Source organism: Nasonia vitripennis, chromosome 1, assembly GCF_009193385.2.
Source record: "Nasonia vitripennis strain AsymCx chromosome 1, Nvit_psr_1.1, whole genome shotgun sequence".
NCBI lineage: Eukaryota > Metazoa > Arthropoda > Insecta > Hymenoptera > Pteromalidae > Nasonia > Nasonia vitripennis.
This window is the reverse complement of record NC_045757.1, coordinates 2,495,863-2,516,863: the sequence shown is the minus strand read 5'-3', so window position 1 is coordinate 2,516,863 and position 21,001 is coordinate 2,495,863. Positions and strand designations below refer to the sequence as shown.

Genomic DNA, 21,001 nt, shown 5'->3' with positions numbered 1-21,001 from the left:
TTTCATCACGGATTAACTTACGATATTTACCTACATTTTTATTTAATAGCTACAACAAAGCAGAGTACACAAGTGCATCAACCGGAAGATGCAAAAGTGTGCTTGACTCGTAAAAAGTGCCTAAGCAAACCAGCGCAAGCTTTCGTCGCCGGAAAGCGCGCTAAGGAGACAAAGTCCGAACAATCTCAAAGCAGTGAGGAGCAACTACCCGGCAAAAGAATGAGGCGGGAAAAGTCTACGAGGAAGGACGCTTCTTCCAGTACGCCTAAATTGACGAGTACGGAGCGAAGCGACGAAAACACTGGTAATAGTCTATTGATTATTCAGTTAAATACGTTGATCTAAATTATTCGCGATGTCAAGCCAATCTCCTGAATTGCAACATTAATCGTACAATCTTGTTTTTCGCTCCAGGCAAATTGGATAGTAAGAAGAGTTCAAAAGAAAACAGGCTGGACCTGACAAGTCTGAGTAAACGGCAACTACCGGCGCGAAAGACTCAACAACAGCAAGTCCAGCAGCAGCAACAACAGACACTGCCGACGTCCCGGCGAGTGCTCAAGGAAAACAAAGCTAATAAGAAGGCCACTACGACTAATAACAATAACAATAACAACGATACCAGCGACATTTTGGAGACGAATGGTGTCAGTGTCCAGGCCATCATTTCTTTGCCCGTAATCAATCCGATGAAGAGCAGCGATTCAACTGCGGATAGCGGTGGTGGCGAAAAGAAGGTGTGTACTACAACAAGATTACTAAATATTCATTTAAATGACGTCCTCACTTGTTGATTCAAGTTTATTTACACCAAAGCGATCAATGACAATCCACACGACATAATCCGAACATAGCTCGTCATCGCTCTGACAAAAGCTCCCCCAAAGCACATTCGCAGCTCTCGAGCCTCTCACGCGCACACATGTGCAGATCGAAATTTTAATTACAAGCTCGGCTTTTTCCGCTCGGTTCGCGCGTTGTGTCGCGCAAATTCTAGTGGAGCTGGGGCAACTCCTCCTTCCACTCTATCGTGGTGGTGAAATCAGCCCCCGCGGAAATTGATTAGCGCGCCCGACTAGCTTTCTCCATTAGAGAGAGGGTCGACCGCTCTAGCACCGGCGGCGATTAGGGGAGATTCCTGTATGTGTATGTGCGCGCGCGCGTGTCGCCGGCCGCTGTCTCTCATGAAAGATGCATGACACCGTGCGTTGCGCCGAGGAGACGACGAGAAGCCGGGAAATCGTTGGTTGAGAGCAAAGGTCCGCCCGCACCTACGCTATTTCCACAGCTGTCGCTACTGTTTGCTGCTAATTAATGTCACGGCCGTGTTCCGTGTACAAGGGAACCTTTTGGCCGCGGGTCGGTGTGTCTATGTGTTGGAAGTCGGAGAATTGAAGCAAAATGTCTTGGGGGCTTTTTAGCGAGTTTCCGGGAGGCCCGAAGCACGGCGATGAAATTTTTATGAACTCGCTTGTAATACGGGGATTAAGGATTTTCATTTTTAACCGGGTGATGGGGATGTCAACGTTATCTGATCGTAGTGCTTTCAGAAGCTTTAATGGAGTATGCATATAACAAATCCCGTTTCAAGATTAAATGTGAGCTTTAAGTAGATAAGCCCATTGCCAGACTACACAATTACAATTACAGTCCTAACCCTGCAGTGATACAGTATCCGATTACGCGTACAACTCAATCTTGAATTGTTTTTTAAACATTTTCATTAATTAACTCGTGTTTTATTTTGTATAACACAGTTGTCGATGGGACGTGGCTACCGACAACCGAAGCGTGCTTCGCAGCCGTCGCGTGCCGGATCGGACAGCAACGGTGCCGCCTCAGAGTCTCAATCAAAACAACAGCCACTCCATCATCACCATCATCATCATCACAAACATCGGCGACGTGTTGCTCCACCGAAAACGCCTATTCGAGTCGATCCAGCTGTGGGCCAAGAACTCGAGCGTCTCATCGACGAGTTCAGCAAGCTCTGCACACTCGGAAAACCAGGAACTACTGGCGGTGCTCTTGGAGGTAGCGGCACAAACGGGGTCAATAATGCAGCTGCAGCGGTCGCTGCCCTCGCGGCTGGTGCGCAGATGGGCGAGCTCCTATTACCCCATCAGATATTTAGGGTTAAAAAACCTGGCAAGAAACGCAAGGGTGCCGAAATTAGCCTTACAGAGGAACAGAATGCTGGTGAGTTTTCTAATTATTTTTTCATTTCTTGAAATTTCTGTCGGAAATCTTGTGATTATCTTTATCTAGTATACCGTTGAACGTTCATTCATTTACATTTATTTTATTCTAAAGATGTATAGATCATGTTTAAGAAACCATTTTTTATATTATCTGTGCTATATTAAGTGAAATTTTTTTAATTAATATGTTTTGAAACTTATTTGCATCTGAGAGTAATATTAAACATGCTGTTTTGAATACCTATTTAAAACGTGTTGTATATATTGAACATACGGCTCGTGTATCGACAGTGTCATATATTAATATTGACAACTTTTCAAAACGTAAGCTATGTATATTTAGACTTAAAATCAGTAGTATTCATACGCGTGCAATCATTGATGATCGGTTCGATGAAAACATAATGCGTTACAAATTTTGGATTCTTCTGGTAAAGTACTGATTTTTAAAATATTAGGCAAAGTCTTGAAGCGTCGTGTGAAGAAGGAGAAGACGGGCAGCAGTAGTGGAAGCTGCAGCAGTGGCAGCAACAGCAGCAACGCCAGCGTAACCGAATCTAGCAACCCGAACGAGCAGCGACTGCCGTTAAAAAAACGTCACTATCACGTATCCGGTGTAAACAGTAGCTCACAAGAGCAACCTGCTGACGGTGAGGACGGGGAAGTCGAGGAGGGTGACGAGGATGACATTGACGAGGAAGATGATGATGACGTCGAGGAAGACGAGAATGAGGTAGAGCATGAAGAAGAAGAGGAGCGCGACCAGAGTCACGTTGAGGAGTCTACCGAGACTCCTATCGAGACTCCAACTGTTCCTGCTTCTACTCCACCGAAGAACGAAGCAGAGAAAAAAGAGAGCGTGCCCCCAGTTAGCGAAAGTAAGAAGAAGGTCAAAGATGCCCTAGAAAGTACGGCTGTTGATAAAACTGGTAAGTTGGATTTATGTACTTTTTTCTTGAAATTAAAAATAAAAGAAATCTATTTAAACGTTTCAATATTACAATTTTAGAAACTGAAACCAGTGAATCGAACGCCGATAAATCGCAGAATCAACTCGATTCGCAGCCTAGGCGTAAAAAGAAAATTGTTAAAGATTTACGTGTGACGGTAACAAAATTACCCGTTGAGAATAATCACATTATCGATAAAATCGAAAAGTTGGAGAAGATGTGCGCGGGCGACAAGACATCAAAATCCAGCGCAGAAAAAATGTTGAACAAAGTTGCGAAGGTTTTATCAGAGAAAATTGACAAACCAGAAACACGCTCTTCCGATCATAATTTGCGCCCAGAGCGGACTGCTAAAAATAAGCAGTCCAAAGAAGATAAAGAAACCAGTGCAAACAAACCTACTAAGAAAGATTTGGAAGCCATTAAAGCCGGCAAAAAGGAAACCGAGACGAACAAAACCATCAAGAAAGACATTGAAGCTAATAATAGAACTGTAAAGAAAGACGTTGAAGCAAATAAGTCTACGAAAAAAGATACAGACGCCGGTATTAAAGTAACTAAGAAAGAAAGCGAATCAAATAAACCTCATAAAAAGGTCAGTCCTGATAATGCAAAATTATCCAAGAAGGACGTCGATATCAACAAGATAACTAAGAAAGATCCTGAAACTAGTAAAAAAGATTTAGACAATAAGTTAAGCATAATCAAAAACAGCGAGGTAGTTCTTCATAAAACAATTAAGCACGAGGCCATCACCACTTCTGTCACGAGCTCCACTAGTAGTTCCTTAGCCGCGATGATGATCAAGAAAAAAATCCGCCGCAGAAAGGCAATCAATCGAACGGGCTTCCCTACTCTTAAAAAGAAAAAGAAGAAGTCAATCACAACTGCCATATTGATGAAGGAAGAGTTGCAGAAGGCGGCAGTCAACAAGGTCGAGAAGAAACCAATTCTAGTGAAGACTAGTTCTGCCGAGGTGAAGAAGCCGAAGGTAGAAGCGAAAGAAACTAAAGAAAAGAAGAAATCTGAAGTTCCTGTGACTAAATCCGAAGTTCCTCCGGTAAAGGAAGCAGCAAACAAAGACGAGAATCTCGAAAGCAAAAAGTTGGGTGATGAAAAAATATTGTGCGATAACGATCATGCTAGTCTGGAGGATAATACTCAAACGTGTTCGGGACAACTTAGAGTTAGGAAAGACTTGGTGATCGAGTGTGACGGAACTAAGCCGTGTGATAAGTTATGCCCGGTGAAGTACGAAAAAATTCAGGACTCCAGGATGTACGATGAGAATGCAACTCTTGAAGAATCTCTTGAAAGGTACGTACAATATTCAGGCAAACTCAATTGAATTTTCCTAAAGTGATTCTTCATAGAAAAAATATAATTTTTTACTGATACAAAGCTGTTTACTGAAATCACCGCATTATACTAAAATGAATTGCATTACGTATCGCTCACAATTTATTATTTTCTCAATTTACAGATACAATCAGAGCCAAAAGGTCGCTGTACTAAGCGAGGAAAACGTACGCAAACTCGAGTGTGCTAACTCGCACGTAAGCGTTAAGCTCGAAGCCCATGCCTGTCTTAATAATAATAACCATCGACACAGGATACGCGGTTCGGCCAGTCCGTGCCCCCTTACAGTAAAGAATCTCAAGAGGTTGCGAAACGACTACGACACGGAGAGCGATGCGCTACCCAGTAGCGACATCGCCAGTGACGATCACGACAAACAAGCTGGAGGTTCAACGCGTTGTCGCAGGAAGCAACCTCGCTGGAAGAAGCGCTACCTGCAAGCCGGTCTTTTCTCCGATTACTTTAAAGAAGACGAACCGCGCAAGGCTTCCAGTTCCGACTCCGGAGCTAGTAAGAACAAGATGGTCTACGACCCTAACGAACATCCGCACGGTCTTCTGCCGCCACCGTATCACTGCGGCAAGTTTCTCAGACAACGCGAGATCCCGTTCCAGCTACCCTACGATCTCTGGTGGCTGCACACGCATTCTAGGCTGCCTGGCAGAGACCTGGTTCCATCTTGGAATTACAGGTAATTGTATTTTAAATTTAATTGGTGATTGTTTAAAATTTGATTTTGGTTGGAGATCAAACATTTACGATCTTTTACCTACAAAATTCAATGTTGCAGAAAAATTCGTTCGAACGTGTATTACGATGTTAAGCCAACTATGCATTACGAAGCACAAGCTTGCGAATGTAAGCCCGACGCTGGTTGTGGTGACGATTGCATTAATCGTATGGTATTCAGCGAGTGTTCGCCTCAGTTGTGCCCATGTGGTGAACGTTGCAAAAACCAGAAGATTCAGAAGCATGATTGGGCACCTGGTCTGCAACGATTCATGACAGAGTCTAAGGGCTGGGGCGTCCGTACTCATGAACCCATCAGAAGTAAGTAATTTTTAAGTTATTATTATATAATATTTTCAAAAATTACTGCAGCGTTTATATTATGATATTTTTCTTCATAGCCGGTGAATTCATCTTGGAATACGTTGGGGAGGTCGTATCCGAGCGCGAGTTTAAGACGCGGATGGCTACGCGCTACGCTAATGACACACACCACTATTGTCTACATCTTGACGGTGGCCTCGTAATTGATGGACACCGCATGGGAGGTGATGGTCGCTTCGTCAACCACTCATGTGAACCTAATTGCGAGATGCAAAAGTGGAGTGTCCATGGTTTACCACGTATGGCTCTATTTGCTCTGCGCGACATCACCGCTGGCGAAGAACTGACTTACGACTACAATTTCGCCCTGTTCAATCCATCCGAGGGACAAGAATGCAGGTGCGGTAGTGAAGGTTGTCGTGGAGTTATAGGTGGCAAGAGCCAACGAGTCGCAAGGCCTGCCCTACTGTCAAATCAGTCGTCTGGCGGCAACAGCATTAACAATAACGGCAACGTTCCTACAAGTGTCATCCCGACCATCGAAAGGCGGTCAGTGGGTCGCCCACGTAAAAACGCACGCAAGACCAATAGCATTGGTAGCGCTGCGCCTGGACACGCAGGCCAACAGTCTGGACAATCGAGTCTGCCGGCCTCTTCTAGTCGCAAAGGCGGTCTTTGCAAACGCAGAATCGGACCAGATGGAAATCCCTTACCGATGCCTCAGATCAAGCCACTCTCACATCAACAGCGCTGCTTCGTACTCGAACACCGTTGCTTTCTTGTGCGTAATATCGAAAAACTACGCAGAGGCAAACTACCTGTCTCGCAGCCTAATGCTCAGGTACGATTAATACTCTTTTCTATAGATATTTAAATCGATAAAAGCTGTTATTCTATTATGCATGAATTCTTTTTTCAGAATAAGGGTGTAGTGAAGGTTGGTGGAACTGTAGGAAGTGGAATGCAGACAGCGAAAGAAAAGGGTGTGGGTGACGTGAAAGCCAACGCCGAGGTATTTTTCACTCATCTGACTGCATTAACCAACACGGGTTCAAGAACCGTAAGAACCAGGAGGCTTGCGCAGGCGCAAGATGATCCTGAGGTTAATAAGACTGCTAAACTAGCTAAGGTAAGCCCACTTTACTTTTTAATTTATTGCAAACCTATTTCGAAATTTACAGAATCTTCCTGTTATTTTGCAGGTATTAAAAGATCTATATTCTATAATAACAAACGCGAAAGACGAAAATGATGCGCTTCTTTGCACACCCTTCATGACGCTACCGCCGAAGCGTAAATTACCTGAGTATTACGAGAAGGTTCAGGAACCGATCGACCTGACCACTATTGACCAAAATATAGACAATGGCCAGTATAAGACTGCCGAGCAGTTTGACCAAGACGTTATTAAAATGTTTGACAACAACGTGAGGTTCTTTGGTAGAACCTCTGACATTGGTATATCAGCTGCAAGATTAAGGAAACTCTATCTTGGCAGTAAGGCTGACTTCGTTATTCCAATAACTGAAGCCACAGGATTACCACCCTCGCAGGCATTCCTACCTCCCAGAGGTTCAACCGCTGGCGAGGAGGATGTTATTAGATGCATTTGCGGTTTGCATAGGTGAGTCAAACATACGCCATTTTTATTTTATATACAGCAAAATGAGGCGAAAATTTATAATTGACTTTTTATATATTACAGGGACGAAGGTTTGATGATCCAGTGCGAACGTTGCCTGGTCTGGCAGCATTGTGACTGCGTTAAAGCAGACACAAGCGCAGAGTCTTACTTGTGTGAACGATGCCAACCTCGAGTTGTAGATTACGAGATACCTCTTGAAGGCGAAGAAGAAGAAGAAGGCAAAAAGTTTTATGTCACACTGATGCGAGGAGAGCTGCAGTTGAGGACGGGGGACACAGTCTACGTGCTCAGAGATACGCCAGAGAAACACACATATAAGACAATACAAAAGTTCGATTACGAGCAGATGGACATCTTCAGAATCGAGAGATTGTGGAAAAACGATAGGTCAGATTAAATTTTATCACATCTAGCTTTTTTGATTAAAGTTTCTTGAATTAATACTCATAAAACGTTTTTTATAGTGGCGAAAGATTCGTATACGGGCATCATTATCTACGACCGCATGAGACGTATCACGAACCAACGCGTAAGTTTTATGAGAACGAGGTTGTCTGCGCGCCGCTGTACGAAGCTGTGCCTTGTGAATTAGTGGCCGGCCGATGTTGGGTTCTTGATCCGCATACATTCTGCAAAGGTATTAATCAAATGCTAAGCGATTATTCCAAGTACAACATGAATAGTTGTATTAATGATTATAACAATTTTAGGTCGCCCAGTTAACTCGAGCCCAGAGCACATATATGTATGCGAGTTTCGCGTGGATCGACAAGCTAGACTATTTACGAAAGTCGCCAAATCGCGACATCAAGTCTGCACAAAACCGTATGCTTTCGAAAGTTTTCCGCAACGTATAAAGCACTACAGGACTTATTTTGTAAATACAACTTAATATTAATATTTTCAATCGATGAAACCAATTTTTATTATCTAGCTAATTTATCCTTTGAATTTCTTTAGCCTCACAGTCTCGATGGCATTCAATCCGGAGGAAAAGGTACAAAAGATAATAAAAAGAAAAATGGCGCAGAAATTGAACATAGTGGCAACAAAACAGAATCTCGGAATAACAGTAAAGTGAATAACAAAGAACAGCAGCCACATAAACCTCGAGGACGAAGGCGACTTGTTGAAAATGCACCTATAACAACAGACATAGACTTCGATCAGGTAATAACGTGAACTTTTTAAGTATTCAGACATTTGGTGTTATGTAATGATAATACTAATCACAATGTATTTAATTTTAGAGAGAAGAAAGAAAAAAGAGACTGAATAGCATTTTGCTAAACTTACTAGACAGAATGCCAAATAAAAGCGAACCCTTGGATGTGTCAAATCTTTTAGAACGCAACAGAAGAAACCGGAAAAGGCCGGGAATACTGAATCCGTGATATTGGGTAAGTTTTGCTCATCTTTTATGATTAAATATTAGTAATTGTTTTAAAACAAAGTTTTCTTTCATGTAATTCGATTAAAAAGCAAATGTATAAATACAATTTTTAATCAAATTATTTTATTTACAAATGTTACTGTATAAATACATCCACATATTTCAATTGTTCACATCTTTTGACTAATAGCAAAACATTAGTATGATATTATGTTTTTTATATCAAATTTGTATTATAATATTTTAATATGCGTTGTTATTATGCAAGAATATAATAAAATTTCATTTACTTTTTTCGTTACTTTTCTAGATATTTTTTTTTCTAATATTTTGTTTTTGTCTTGCAGGTTATTTAAATGCATAAATGACGGCTCGGGTGGCTAAAAAGATGGAATTCAACATCGTTTATTTTTTTGCAGCCATGTCTCAAGACAGTCTGCCGAGCGCGTGATTTATAGCATTTAAAGTCTTTCTGTCGGACTCACTAGGAAAAATACGTTTCATGCAAGGAAATAAACTTTGCGAGTAGGTTAGCAAATTAAAGAAACAGCTGTGCAAAAATGTCGAAACGAATTGCGAAACTGCGATGCCACTGTTCGTGTAACAAAGAGATCAATCGCATTGTGTATGGAAAAATTGAGTTATTAGGCACACTTGCCTACTTGTAATTATATTACCTCATCGGATAATTAAAAATGATCTGATGTCTGTAAAAAGTTATACACATCCCCGAGGCGCGCGCATTAAATGAATATTTAGAGAATCGCAAAGATTTATAAGCTAATTTAAACAAATTACCCTTGGGTTCGAAAGAAAAAAAGATCTTAAACGTTCTCATTAGAGGACTGACAGACTTTTTTTGTTTCGTACAACGTACGTTATTTAATGTATATCGAAAAAATACATTTGTACAGAGTTAATTGTAAATTATTTTTATTTTTATCAAGTTAATAATCATTGTTAAAACCAGAATAGTCGATTGTACAAATTATAAAGTGCGCCCTCAAGAAGTCACGCTTAAAGTCGCGCAATATTTAGTATTATATTTTTCATAACCCTGGTGTAATTAACAAAATAGGGCATAGACACTTAATGAATGAACCGGCGGCTGATTTTTTTTTTGGTACTTGTGCATTACTTTTGTAATCAAATCGCATCGATGTAACTTCCCTGTTGTATGATAAACTTTTACATGTCAACTTCTTAACTTGTTAAAATCATATAAAAGAAGAGACATTTCAGTGTAAAGTCAAAGCGAAACATTAGATTCATCCTTTATATAGAGCCTTAACAAAATGATAAATGTCTTTTGCAGAATCAGGCATCTTATAACTGTGTCTAAGAATTTTAATTGCTTGAAGATATATTCATTTACTTTTCGTAGTTTTAGCATTTTTAGATTGCTACACAGTAAACATAATAGCATTATTGATTAGTTGATTGCTTTCAAAAATATTCACCTATAATCAATAAAAAATATCTTAAAAGCAGACGTTTATAAACAAAAATGACATTTTACATTACTTTTGCGTTTACGATTTTTGAAATGTATTTCGACATGAAATAAGTATTTTTATAAAAAAAAAAGTAAAACAGCAAGCATGTACACGAAAAAAATCATTTTTAAAATATTAATACATAAAAGGAAAATATCGTAATGTACTTAGATGTCCAACTCAGATCCCTGCGAGAAGATCTAAAATTTAGAAAAGACACTTATTGATGTCACGCTTGGACTATCCTCAAGAAATGTAAAATGATTGAATAATCCCAAACAAAAAGCTTTTGTGCTATTTACAAGCAACATTTGTACAAAGCGGGTTTTATTTTCGGTGGAATAAGAGTTCTTATACATCCCGATCCTTTAGAATCTTCAGTCTGTTTTTAACGCATAACATCGAAATGGTCTTATACCTTTTCACACCTGACAGGGCTTGTGTAGCTTTATATATGTATTATATATATATGTAGATGCGATAATGCTTTTGTACGTTTCCTCATAATGCCGCTTGTTACACACAAACTCAGTATCCGTTCTCTAGCGTTCTTCCGTTTTTTTTGCCTCCATCAAAAATCTATTATTATTATTATTATTTTTAAATCTAATTTTTGGATACTTAAAATACTATTTCACTGACATACTTTAAACGTATGCATTTATCAGAGTTTATACTTGCTAATTCATTTTTCGACCATTTCTTGCCTAGATAATTGTGTATCTACTTTTTTATTTATGACACTTTAAAGGAAGCCGTTGATTTAGGCAAAATCAAAAAATATGTGCACTCAATTATGCAAGGGATATTTTGAAAAACGAAGCGTTAAATAACTTTTGAATGATAAATTTTTCATAATTTTATTAACAAAAAAGTAAGATGAAATTTCTAAATATACCCTAAAGATTTATTGTTTTTATAATGATTTTGTTATATGCCAAGGCGCACGTAGAAAACTCCTGATTAATCACGGCGAATGTGATTACTCTTACAAAGAAATTTTTATTTCTATAATATATGTCGTTTGAAATAACTTCCAAACGCGATAACGTTGTGGTAGTAATGTGTGCTATATAATCCTAATTTAAATAAATTTTCTGGTTATTTCTTAAAAAATATTTCACATTCTTCAAAAACCTTTGTTAATTATCCTCCTAATTCTCATGTTCTCTAAAAGATATCTTTTACCGGTATTTTTGGGCGTAATGCGGCTTTGACGATGTTCAAAGGTACACATAATATTCCTTTTTGTTTTTTTTTTCACTATTTTTATAGAAGGATGATTTTTTCCAACATTCTGTACATTTACAGATCTTAACACCTAGAACTTCGTAACTAATTACTTTTACTTATAAGTCATATACGCATTTTTTAAAGAAATTTAAAAGGAAATTCTTTAAACGACTGCATACAATGTCATTGATCAGTTACTCGATAAATTTCAATTTGTTTTATCATTAGACAATATTTCCATTTTGACATTTGACGTAGGTATTATGCATATGGATATCAACATATCACTTTTGCCTTCGATTTCACGAAGTCAAGAAGGCTTAAGTCGTAGACTGAAAAAAATGTAAGAAAAGTATGAATGAAAAATAAAAATACGCAAACGCTTTGACTTGGAGGAAAAATTTATTATTTTAATTAAAAACATGAACATGTAAAAGGTAACTGATACATTCAATCTTATTTAAAAAAGGCGATGTCAAAGATATTAAATAAATGTACCTTATATTGAAATAGGGATAATTCATTTTCCTTAAAGCGAATAAATCAAACTAATTGATTTATCGCACGGTAATCATGCAGAGCAGTAAGAGAAAAACTCGAGCTATTATTTATTACCATAAAGTGAATATACGTACATGATAATTGAGCTTTTGCTTGATAAGCAGCAAATGTGTTCCGTTACAAACTGAGCTTTTTGATTTGCAAAAATTGACAAAATAGAGCAAAAAGATACACATAGTTTTTCAAGAAATTACTACGAACTCATAGTGTTTATACTTGTACCAGATTCATCATCCTGTCTCCAAGAAATCGAAAGGTTAGTACAAATTTTTACATATTTACATAAAGCTCTGCAATGTTGATGCCTGTCAGGTTCTCCAATTCATCGTATGCCCGTCGCCGTCTCGCTTATCCAAGAAAATTTCCTCATTTCCTATGTATAATAATAATAATTATATATCTTCCCAGATTAATTTACTCTTTTTTCTGTTGCTAATCCCCAGGGAATATCTTGCATCGGCCCAAAATGAAAATGCTTAATCCTGGTGCTTTCGACAGTTCCTTCCACGCATATTTTCATTCGCTATTAAACTACTCTCGACTCAGTATCATTTTGTCCTGCCTTGAATACAGTATTACGTCAATGCACTTATATATATTTTTTATATAAAAAAAGATCCTAGCCTATAACAAACTGCTATCTCTTATAGTAAAAATAAGCTTCTTCTTTCTACAATGAAAGAAACTAAAAGAAAGAGAAAAACACCGATCCGCTGTCGCTTTTATAAAGGTGCGCTCACACACAAAAATCACTCTTAGTCTCAGGTGCTCTGTCATCTCTCTTACTCGAAACCTAAGAATTCTCATCGAAAAATGCTCACATAGCGTCAAGTCACTATACAGACTCACAATACAGTGTATAATAATCGTGTATATATTTAAATGTGTGTCTTTTCGCATACATCTTAACTTTTTTCGTTTGTTTCCTCAATATTTGTGTAACGACGTATGTATCATCGAAGGCGCGAAAATTGGAATAGTAGTAATGGTTTTTTAGTCGATTCATTGCTGTTGCTGCTGTTCTTGCGATGTGGTTTGCGAAGTCGCTTGATCGGGATAAGTGTACGACGACTGCGAGTAGCCCTGCCAGTCCGAGGAGTAGTCATAGCCGTCGTTGTATGATTGCGTTGTGCTTGCCTAGAAATTAGAAACAAGAGATTATAATCAGTTCTTTGACACTTATGTGCGATCGATCGTGAGCATTATTTTTGAGAGATCGAAGATAGAATACTGATTCTTTCATTAAAAAGTTAGAAAAAAACCACACTTCTAAATCAGGATTTTATCTTCTACGACCTAATTATGATAAACACGATATGATTACTTGTTTTATGATATGAATTGAAAAATAAAGTTTTTAATATGCAATTGAGTTAAATTAAGTTATTAATTTCCCAGTTTACTGTTAATAGTTAACCAAATGAAGTTTTAGAGTAGCGTGAGACGTGATTCATTCGATAATGTGATATTAAAATATATTAATGGATACGATTCTAGATAAATTACCAAAATAATTTCATACTAAATTAGTTGACAAAAATAAATTGTTAGATAATCATGAAGTTGCTTTTTAACTTCAAATATTCTATTTTATTATAATAAATGCACTAAAAACAATAAAAACATATACCTGAAGGTATCATTTCAAACCCATATTACGAATACTTACACGGCTCAAGTGTCGATGTTAACGACATAACGAGAAAGTAATTTTTTTTTAATAACAGTATTAGCACATGGTAATAATTTTGTTGATACGTTTTGATTTAACAAAACATAATTTCGTGTCTAGAAATTAAATGTCAGAAAGTGAGGTAATATGATGTAAAAATGATATCGTATTAAATACTTTTAACAGTTAAAAGTATTTTTTAACAACAGTTTTAATTCAATTAAAAACTTAAATTAAAATTTAATTACGGTAAATTACAATACTTTTAAGTACGTTTGCAAAAAGAAAAATCGATCCATTTGATAAAACTTGACAAAATGACAATAGGGGCACCTAATTTTTTTTTGACTATGCATACTTTTAAATATTACAAAAGATTTTTGTAAAATGTATAGTATTATATTCAAGATTTCGATATCCATTAATGTAACAAGGGAAACCGGGGCCAAACAGAAATTTATTGATTGGTTTTACTCTTGCGGGAAAACACGAGGCTTGCGCGTCTTTTGATTTAATAGACACACGCCATCCTACTTTATCAAAGGCAAAAAATAATAGACTGAAGTGTTTTTACTGTGTAATATTGTAAATATTACTATATTTATTTATAAAGTATATTCATTATTTGGTCATAAAAATTTACAACATTTTATTGAATATTCAATAAACAGATATGTTCTAGTGCATTATCGATTTATAAAATTTTACAATCCGATGTTATGTAAAACCATTGAAAAATCATTGACTAAAATTTCGCCTATACTATGCACAAAATCAACTTATGTCTTATTTATTTTTATTTTGAAATCCCTTATAGATATATAGTTCAAATTAAGTAACTGATAACTAGAAAAAGGGTGTAAAATTGTATTTTCTCCAGCTTTTAATGGTTCAATTTGTGATACGACAAATATATTGAAGTTGCAACTCTACATGTACATGCTAACGCGCATCTCTACCAACACTAAATTTTACTGCGCTATTCAAACGTATATCTATTTTAAGCGTATTAAATATTTTCAACAAAAATTTATGCAAGTTAATTACATGAAATATATCAAGCTGAAGTGCGAGTTAAAACGGAAATCTCCCTCTGTTTATCGTTAATTCTTATGTTAACAACTGTTACGCTGAATTGCTTAACATTTTCCACGTATACTCACAAAGTACTAACTGTTAGTACATCGACTACTCTCACAAAACTTAAAAAACTAATCATTTTCGCAAAGATGCGCGTACATTGAGCATTACGTAACCTTTATCAACGGAATCACAACAAATAAGAAAAATTCCTAATAGGCAACAACCTTCGCGATTCTTGTAGACAAACGTACGTAAATGTATTGTTCGTAGAATTGAAATCGATAAGAGGGTGGATCATAAAATAATGTAAAATAAAAGATAGGCAAATCAGAAAAAGGGCAGTTTACAAGATACGCGGCAATTGATATATCAATTGTAGGTGTGTGTTGTTCTATATACCTTACTTTCTGTCATCCGATCTCGCAACGCTCAAACCGTCTCTCGCATGTCTCTCGCTCGCTCGCTTTCTCTCGTGTGTGATGGATTATTTTTTGCTTACGGCTTGGCCGCCGGTACCGGCCGCCGCCTGCGTCTGTCCACCGGTGCTCTGGGTGCCGGATGATGGCTGTTGCTGACTGGCGGTGCCGGTGCTGCCGGTGCTGCCTCCACCGCCTCCACCGCCACTGCCACCCCAATACGGATTGTAATACTGCGAGCCCCAGTTGTTCCAGTTTCCGTTGCCGTAGCTACCGGCAGATTGGCCGTAGCCTCCCGCAGCTCCCTGACCGTAACCCTTCCAACTGGAGGCGCCACCCCAGGCTTGCTGCTGACCACCGCTGCCCCAAGCGCCACTTTGCTGACCGGCCCAGGCTGACTGGCCACCGCCACCACCCTGCCAGCTGCCTCCCTGGTTACCCCATGCCCCACCGCTCTGGCCACCTTGGTATCTGCAACGATTAAATTCATCAAAACATTAATTTACACTTTTTCGACATACATTCGACATAGACTGTCTTAATAAACTCAAAATAAATTATATGCAATGAATTGAAATTTGCGACTTTTTTCAATAAACTTACCCCACGGCGTTCCATCCACCCGATCGGTTTCCAGACCTATTACGGTCGTTGCCTTGTCGCCTGTCGTTGGCTCCTCGGTTACCTCTGGGTGGTGGTAAGGGAGAGCCGCCGCTTCCTCGACCTCGCCAGGCACCAGGTGGACCGTAACCACCACCATGTCTCATTGGGCCTCCACGCATGCGTCCACCATCTCGCCAACCGCCACCACCTCCTCCAGAACCACCACGCCAAGCGCCACTGTTTCTTCTGTCGTTGTCTGTAAGAATCAACGAAGGATTTTTTAGACGTTTAATCCTCGTGCTATAATTATGTATTTTTTATTTAATACTTACAACCAGGGCGTCTGTTGTCACGATTGTCTCGGTTATTGCGATCCTTTTGTCCATTATCGAATCGAGATCGTTTGTTTTGTTGTTGTTGTGGACTTTGTCCATAACCAGCAGATTTGCCTTCTGTATTGTAAGTTTCGATAAGCTTCTTGCCTTCTTCTTCGCTAAGTTCTGCCCAAACAACTTCTTCAAACGATTCACCAACAGTTGGCGCATTGATGTTTGCTAAAATTATTTAATTTCATGGTATTTTCTATACCTACAGTATAAAGAAATTAGCTTAAAATCATAGAATCTAACTAACCTTTAACTTCTAAAATGGAAGATTCCCTGATTTCTTCACCATCAGCAGCTTCTTTGCGTTTAGCCATGCGTGATTTAAATTCTTCGTCCGAAGGTACCAAGATTACAGCTTTTCTATGAAACCCGTAGAAGTTTCTCATTTTACGTTTTTGCGCGGATCCATAAACATTTGCTTGCTAAATGTACATAAGTAATTAGACATTGAGTGATTGATTAAAATTATCATGCGTTAAACAGTGTTAACTTACTTGATCCAAAATATAATTTCTTCTTCTCGATGGCGCAGAGTCTAATAATTTAATAAGAGCTCGTGAGCATTTTTCCACAACATTTTCCCAACGCCCTTTGAAACTATCTTTCAATGGCAATCCATCGACCTGTAAACAAAAATAAATAGTTCTCATACTTCTACCGTATCAATACAGAATGCTTACAAAAAAATATGATATTTACATTCATTCTTTCAATGAGACTGTGCGTTCCTAGAACACTGTACATTTTTTCTGGATGTTCAGCAACGTGTTTTAAGGCCCATGAGGTTTTTCCGGAAAACGGTAAGCCACATAGCAAAATAACTTCACAGTCTCCTCTCTTTTCGGACCTGCGAGGACCTACAACTCTATCGTTGAGATCGACTTTTCCAACAGATTGATATCTAAAAATTTTAATAAAATAATTTAATAACATTTTAACTATTTTATTTTTAATCACAATATTTTAAGATGTAATAAAATTACCCTTCCAAAACATCTTTGCTCCATGGTTCTTCTTGACCAAGGTTGACTGTGAACGTACAGTTCTTACTGAGCACGTGTGGGAAGAGCGCTTTGCCTTCGAGTTCTTCTTTTTTCAAGACAAACGCAGACCCTTGATCCTCTCCGTTTACCGTGTATGACAGAGTTACATTTCCGTCAGTCTCAAAGTCGGCATAACATCCAACAACGTCGGACTTGCCAAAGGTCTTGCCATATTCAGTGAATTCCTTATTTGTTGACTTTTTAGCTGTGCCTTCAAAACCGTAAGACAACTTTTCTTCGCCTATAGAAGACAATAACGAATCGTAAATTTTTTTTTCACAATAGCCGTTGTGCTTGAATCAGATTCAGTATACAAACGTACCTAATTGAAGAGAAGTAGGAATGGTTGACCAGCCAAGCCTCAGTAAAGCTGGAATCTTCTCTTCATCAGCGGGTAAAGCTCCACTGTTGTCTCGGTGAGCAGTCTGTGCTGCTGCAGCAATATTATTGAACTCTGAATCGATTCGTGCCTCATAGTAGACGCGACCTTTATTGAAACCGTGAGAGACTCGTGCACCAGCCCACATGAAGTTAAAACCGTCACCTTGCATAGGCGAGGCAGAGAAGTAGTTGGTTGGGTTGATTACCAGGTTCAGGTCAGAGTCGTCTGTAGGAATCAAGATTTTTAGATTGCGAGTTTACTGTTCGTTACTAGAACATTTTTCATCCAGGATAAATAATGAAAACTTACACCACGACAGTAAAACAGCTGTGTCATCATAATTTGGTTCGTTTTCAGGCCTTGCAATGGGTGGAGCTCGTGGAGCGTCTTCTTGAGGACTTGGCGATCTCTTCCTTTTCCTTTCCTCTGATTTCTCGTCAGATCTTTCGTCTTTCTTGTCCTGCAAAAATGAAATATAAATAATTCAAGTCGGCGTAAACCTGAATAATGTTAAAAAAGACAGTACTTGTTCGTCTGTTTCCATTTGTTTGGCGTCATTTTCCTGATCAACTTCCATCGATTCTTCAGTGGATTTGTTTACATTTTCCTCAGAATCTGCGTCATTCTTATCGTCAGTTTTTAGCTTTTTGTTTGGACTCTCTATCGAATCTTTCTTTACAAGGCTCTGTTCCATTTTTTGTGGAGAGGAAGGTTTGACAGGACTCTGAGTAACAGCCTTAGCTGGGCTCTGAGCAGCAACTTTAGCCAGACTCTGAGCGTCAGTCTTAGCTGGGCTCTGTGCAGCAACCTTAGCAGAACTCTCAGCATCAGTCTTGGCTGGGCTCTGTGCAACTTCCTTTGTAGGACTCTCAGTATCAGTCTTGGCAGGGCTCTGCGCAGCTGCCTTTGCAGGACTCTCAGCAGCTTTTTGCGGAGTAGCAGACTTGACTGGGCTCTGAGCAGGTGCCTTGACTGGGCTTTGCATCACAGATTTAGCCGGACTAGCAGGTTTGGCTGGACTCTGATCATTGGATTTTTTACAAATATCTTCAGCAGATGTTCTGGTGATTTCTTGTGGCTTATCAGCTACATGCTTTTCTGCTTCTTTGACGGTCTCCAATCTTGTATCCTGTTGATGTAAACATTAGAATCAAGGTTTTTTTAGATATGAAAAAAATTTATAAATAAAAAAATATTAATTACCTCATTCTGTACTACACTATCTTTCTTAGGTGTAACAGGTTCAGCGTCTTTCTTGGGTGTTGTTGTAGTTACTGGTGTATCATCTTTTTTAGGAGAAGGAGCTGGGGCAGTTTCTTTTTTAGGTGAAGCTGCTGGAGCCTCTTCTTTTTTGGGAGAGGGTGCTGGAATTTCTTCTTTTTTGGGTGAGGGTGCAGGCGCAGCTTCTTTTTTTGGTGTAACTTGAGCAACATCTTTTTTGGGAGAAGCAGCAGGTGCTTCTTTCTTAGATATTTTGTCTTCCTCTACTATGGGTTCCAAAGTAGCAGCTTCGCTTACGCTTTCAGCAAGAGTCTGTTTTGCAGGAGACTGTCTACTAAGTGAAGATCTAGAACTACTCCTTCTGGTGGGAGTTTTGGCCGGAGTCACGGGTTCTCTGGACTGGCTTCTCCTCCTAGAAGACCTGCTTGGAGTCCTGGGTGGCAATTTTGCCGGCTCCTGAGACTTTGATTCCAAGTTGCTTCCGTCATCTTCACTATCAGACCCCCTTTCTGATTTTTGACTTGAGTCAGATTCTGTAAAAACAAAATTTGATATGAGCAAAGCGTACTTCTTATCACATAATATCTTATCTATTAAAAGTTGCATATTCCAGTTTTATCTCAACAAAGGCGTTATGCTTAACCTTCAAATTTTACAAGTAACAGTTTTCTTCAAAGTAAGATTGAAAATTGACTGAAAATTTTTGCGGAATAAAATCGTATTGACTGTTTGAGACCCTACATACAGAAACAACCCAACAATGAAAAGAATCCAAAATCTATATCATAAACATAGGGATAACATCCACATCTGTATCGGTCTCCGGAAAGCTTTTAACTATAAATACAATGAATAATATTACATAACTAAAAATTTGAGTAAACAGCTTTGAATCGTTGCAAGCTTGAAAATTCCCTAAGCAAACTACAATAAACTTTTAAACAAAATTATATAAAACTTTGGATAGTATGCAGCGCTTTCTTGTCTTTCAGCTCCTTTGGGACATAACTGTAAAACATCAAAACATCCTCGAACATCAATGGCTAGCAGTAAAGAATAATGAAACCAACCAATTTGTAACCGAAAGTTTTGTAAAAGCATCCATAGAAGTTTTCAAAGCAGCCCAACCCACCAAGTCCGAAACCCCATGTTCTCGCGCCCACACCCCTGAGAAAACAAACGTCGAGCCAACGCAAGCCAAAGCTCGAAACCCCGATCCCATAGGTTAAGTAGGGCATATATAGGTAGGCGCGATCGGTGCGTCTGTTTCTCTCTCTTTCTCCCTCGTTTGGCGCGAGCCGCGGCCTCGTGCTCGCTGCACCTCTTTTCGAGTCAAAAGCCGCTGCAGCAGCAGTAGCAAAACACTAGGTAAGCGTGAGAGGCGAAAAGCGAGGGAAAGGCCGCCGCCGGCGGCGTGGCTTCGGTAGAGGCGTGTAGAATGTAACTCACGGGCTGAAGCCGCTGCTCCTTTCGGCTGATCGGACGATGACTCGAGTGCCTGGCGTAGCCGCTCGACGAGAGCGGCCTTGTTACCCTTGGTGTCGAGACCGCGACTGCTCAGCTCTGCCCTAAGCTCGACGACCTTCAGCTTCGCCGGATCCATGTTGTCGTCGTCGTCTCTCTCTCTCTCTCTCTCTCTCTCCTCGATGGCGTCGACGCGCTACTGATGATCCTTGCCTGTATAATGATTCTCTAGCTTGTAATGTTCCGACTGTCCTGTCGTCGTCGTCGTCGTCGTCGTCGCCGCCGAACTGTCTGTCCGTCTGCCGCTACTAAACGCGCGCGCGCGCATACACTACTCTTTTTTTGCTGCTGCACTACTGGAACACTCTCACCGTGCATATAACGCTTCCTCACACGCACACGACGTTATATGTAATGGGAGGGGGCACCGCGCGAGATTTCCGCGTATAAGTACTTTAGCTGTAGGTATGTACAGAGACGCTGATTCTGTGCTTATTACGACGCGCCGGGAATCCCGAGAACAGTTGAGACACCAGGAGGCTCGCTCCTCTTCCGAGAGTTTATCTCGCGGGTTAACTAATGCTGACGCCGTCGTCGTCGTCCTCCTCCTCACGGCCCGGGACGTTGTATTTTCGACTGTTGGCGCGGCACACAGTGTGCGTGTGTAGCGCGTGCCCCAATATGGCGGCGACACACCACTCCAGCAGCGCCAACACGTCGGCGGCGCCGCTCACTCCGCGGCTCCCGTATTATAATAATATATAGGTATAGTATAGCGTGTGTGTGAGCTCTGTGTTGTCGTATAGAGGCGCGACGCTCTTTGGCGCGGATGCGATTTTC

The 21,001-nt window shown here is 39.6% G+C and overlaps 2 protein-coding genes across 9 annotated transcripts in view; one reads left to right on the top strand and one right to left on the bottom strand.

Annotated features, from left to right (window-relative positions):
- LOC100123305 (histone-lysine N-methyltransferase ash1) overlaps positions 1-11,213 on the top strand; it is a 15,749-nt gene extending 4,536 nt beyond the window's left edge. For all 7 annotated transcript variants that reach the window (XM_031921798.1, XM_031921797.2, XM_031921800.1 and 4 more), the window contains exons 7-22: positions 50-304; positions 415-737; positions 1,758-2,199; positions 2,660-3,130; positions 3,211-4,468; positions 4,635-5,201; positions 5,301-5,560; positions 5,641-6,404; positions 6,483-6,692; positions 6,766-7,187; positions 7,269-7,595; positions 7,673-7,845; positions 7,919-8,085; positions 8,169-8,378; positions 8,459-8,608; positions 8,949-11,213. In XM_031921798.1, the coding sequence (XP_031777658.1) occupies positions 50-304; positions 415-737; positions 1,758-2,199; positions 2,660-3,130; positions 3,211-4,468; positions 4,635-5,201; positions 5,301-5,560; positions 5,641-6,404; positions 6,483-6,692; positions 6,766-7,187; positions 7,269-7,595; positions 7,673-7,845; positions 7,919-8,085; positions 8,169-8,378; positions 8,459-8,602 (5,993 nt within the window). In that variant the 3' untranslated portion in view covers positions 8,603-8,608; positions 8,949-11,213. The remainder of the gene's footprint in view (positions 1-49; positions 305-414; positions 738-1,757; positions 2,200-2,659; positions 3,131-3,210; positions 4,469-4,634; positions 5,202-5,300; positions 5,561-5,640; positions 6,405-6,482; positions 6,693-6,765; positions 7,188-7,268; positions 7,596-7,672; positions 7,846-7,918; positions 8,086-8,168; positions 8,379-8,458; positions 8,609-8,948) is intronic.
- LOC100123298 (heterogeneous nuclear ribonucleoprotein U-like protein 2) lies at positions 9,518-21,001 on the bottom strand. 2 transcript variants are annotated; one of them, XR_511934.4, is made up of 13 exons: positions 20,147-21,001; positions 18,680-19,230; positions 18,003-18,605; positions 17,786-17,936; positions 17,417-17,701; positions 17,035-17,335; positions 16,751-16,952; positions 16,546-16,674; positions 16,299-16,473; positions 15,998-16,219; positions 15,666-15,921; positions 15,046-15,533; positions 9,518-13,028 (listed from the first exon to the last, which is right to left on the bottom strand). XR_511934.4 is itself a non-coding variant. In XM_001606872.6 (13 exons), exons 1-13 carry the CDS (start codon positions 20,298-20,300, stop codon positions 12,894-12,896), a joined length of 3,552 nt encoding a protein of 1,183 aa, XP_001606922.2. In that variant the 5' UTR covers positions 20,301-21,001; the 3' UTR covers positions 9,518-12,893. The 2 variants fall into 2 exon arrangements, 1 of the variants encoding a protein (XP_001606922.2); XM_001606872.6 differs by having other exon boundaries at positions 15,146-15,533.

What these genes read in the sequence shown, in the direction of transcription:
- LOC100123298 (XM_001606872.6), bottom strand. Translation starts at nt 20,300, where the DNA reads ATGGATCCGGCGAAGCTGAAGGTCGTCGAGCTTAGGGCAGAGCTGAGC. An exon ending in TCCTACTTCTCTTCAATTAG is followed by an intron (nt 17,336 to 17,416) that starts GTACGTTTGTAT and finishes TGTCTTCTATAG; the next exon opens with GCGAAGAAAAGTTGTCTTAC. An exon ending in GAAATTATATTTTGGATCAA is followed by an intron (nt 16,474 to 16,545) that starts GTAAGTTAACAC and finishes ATGTACATTTAG; the next exon opens with CAAGCAAATGTTTATGGATC.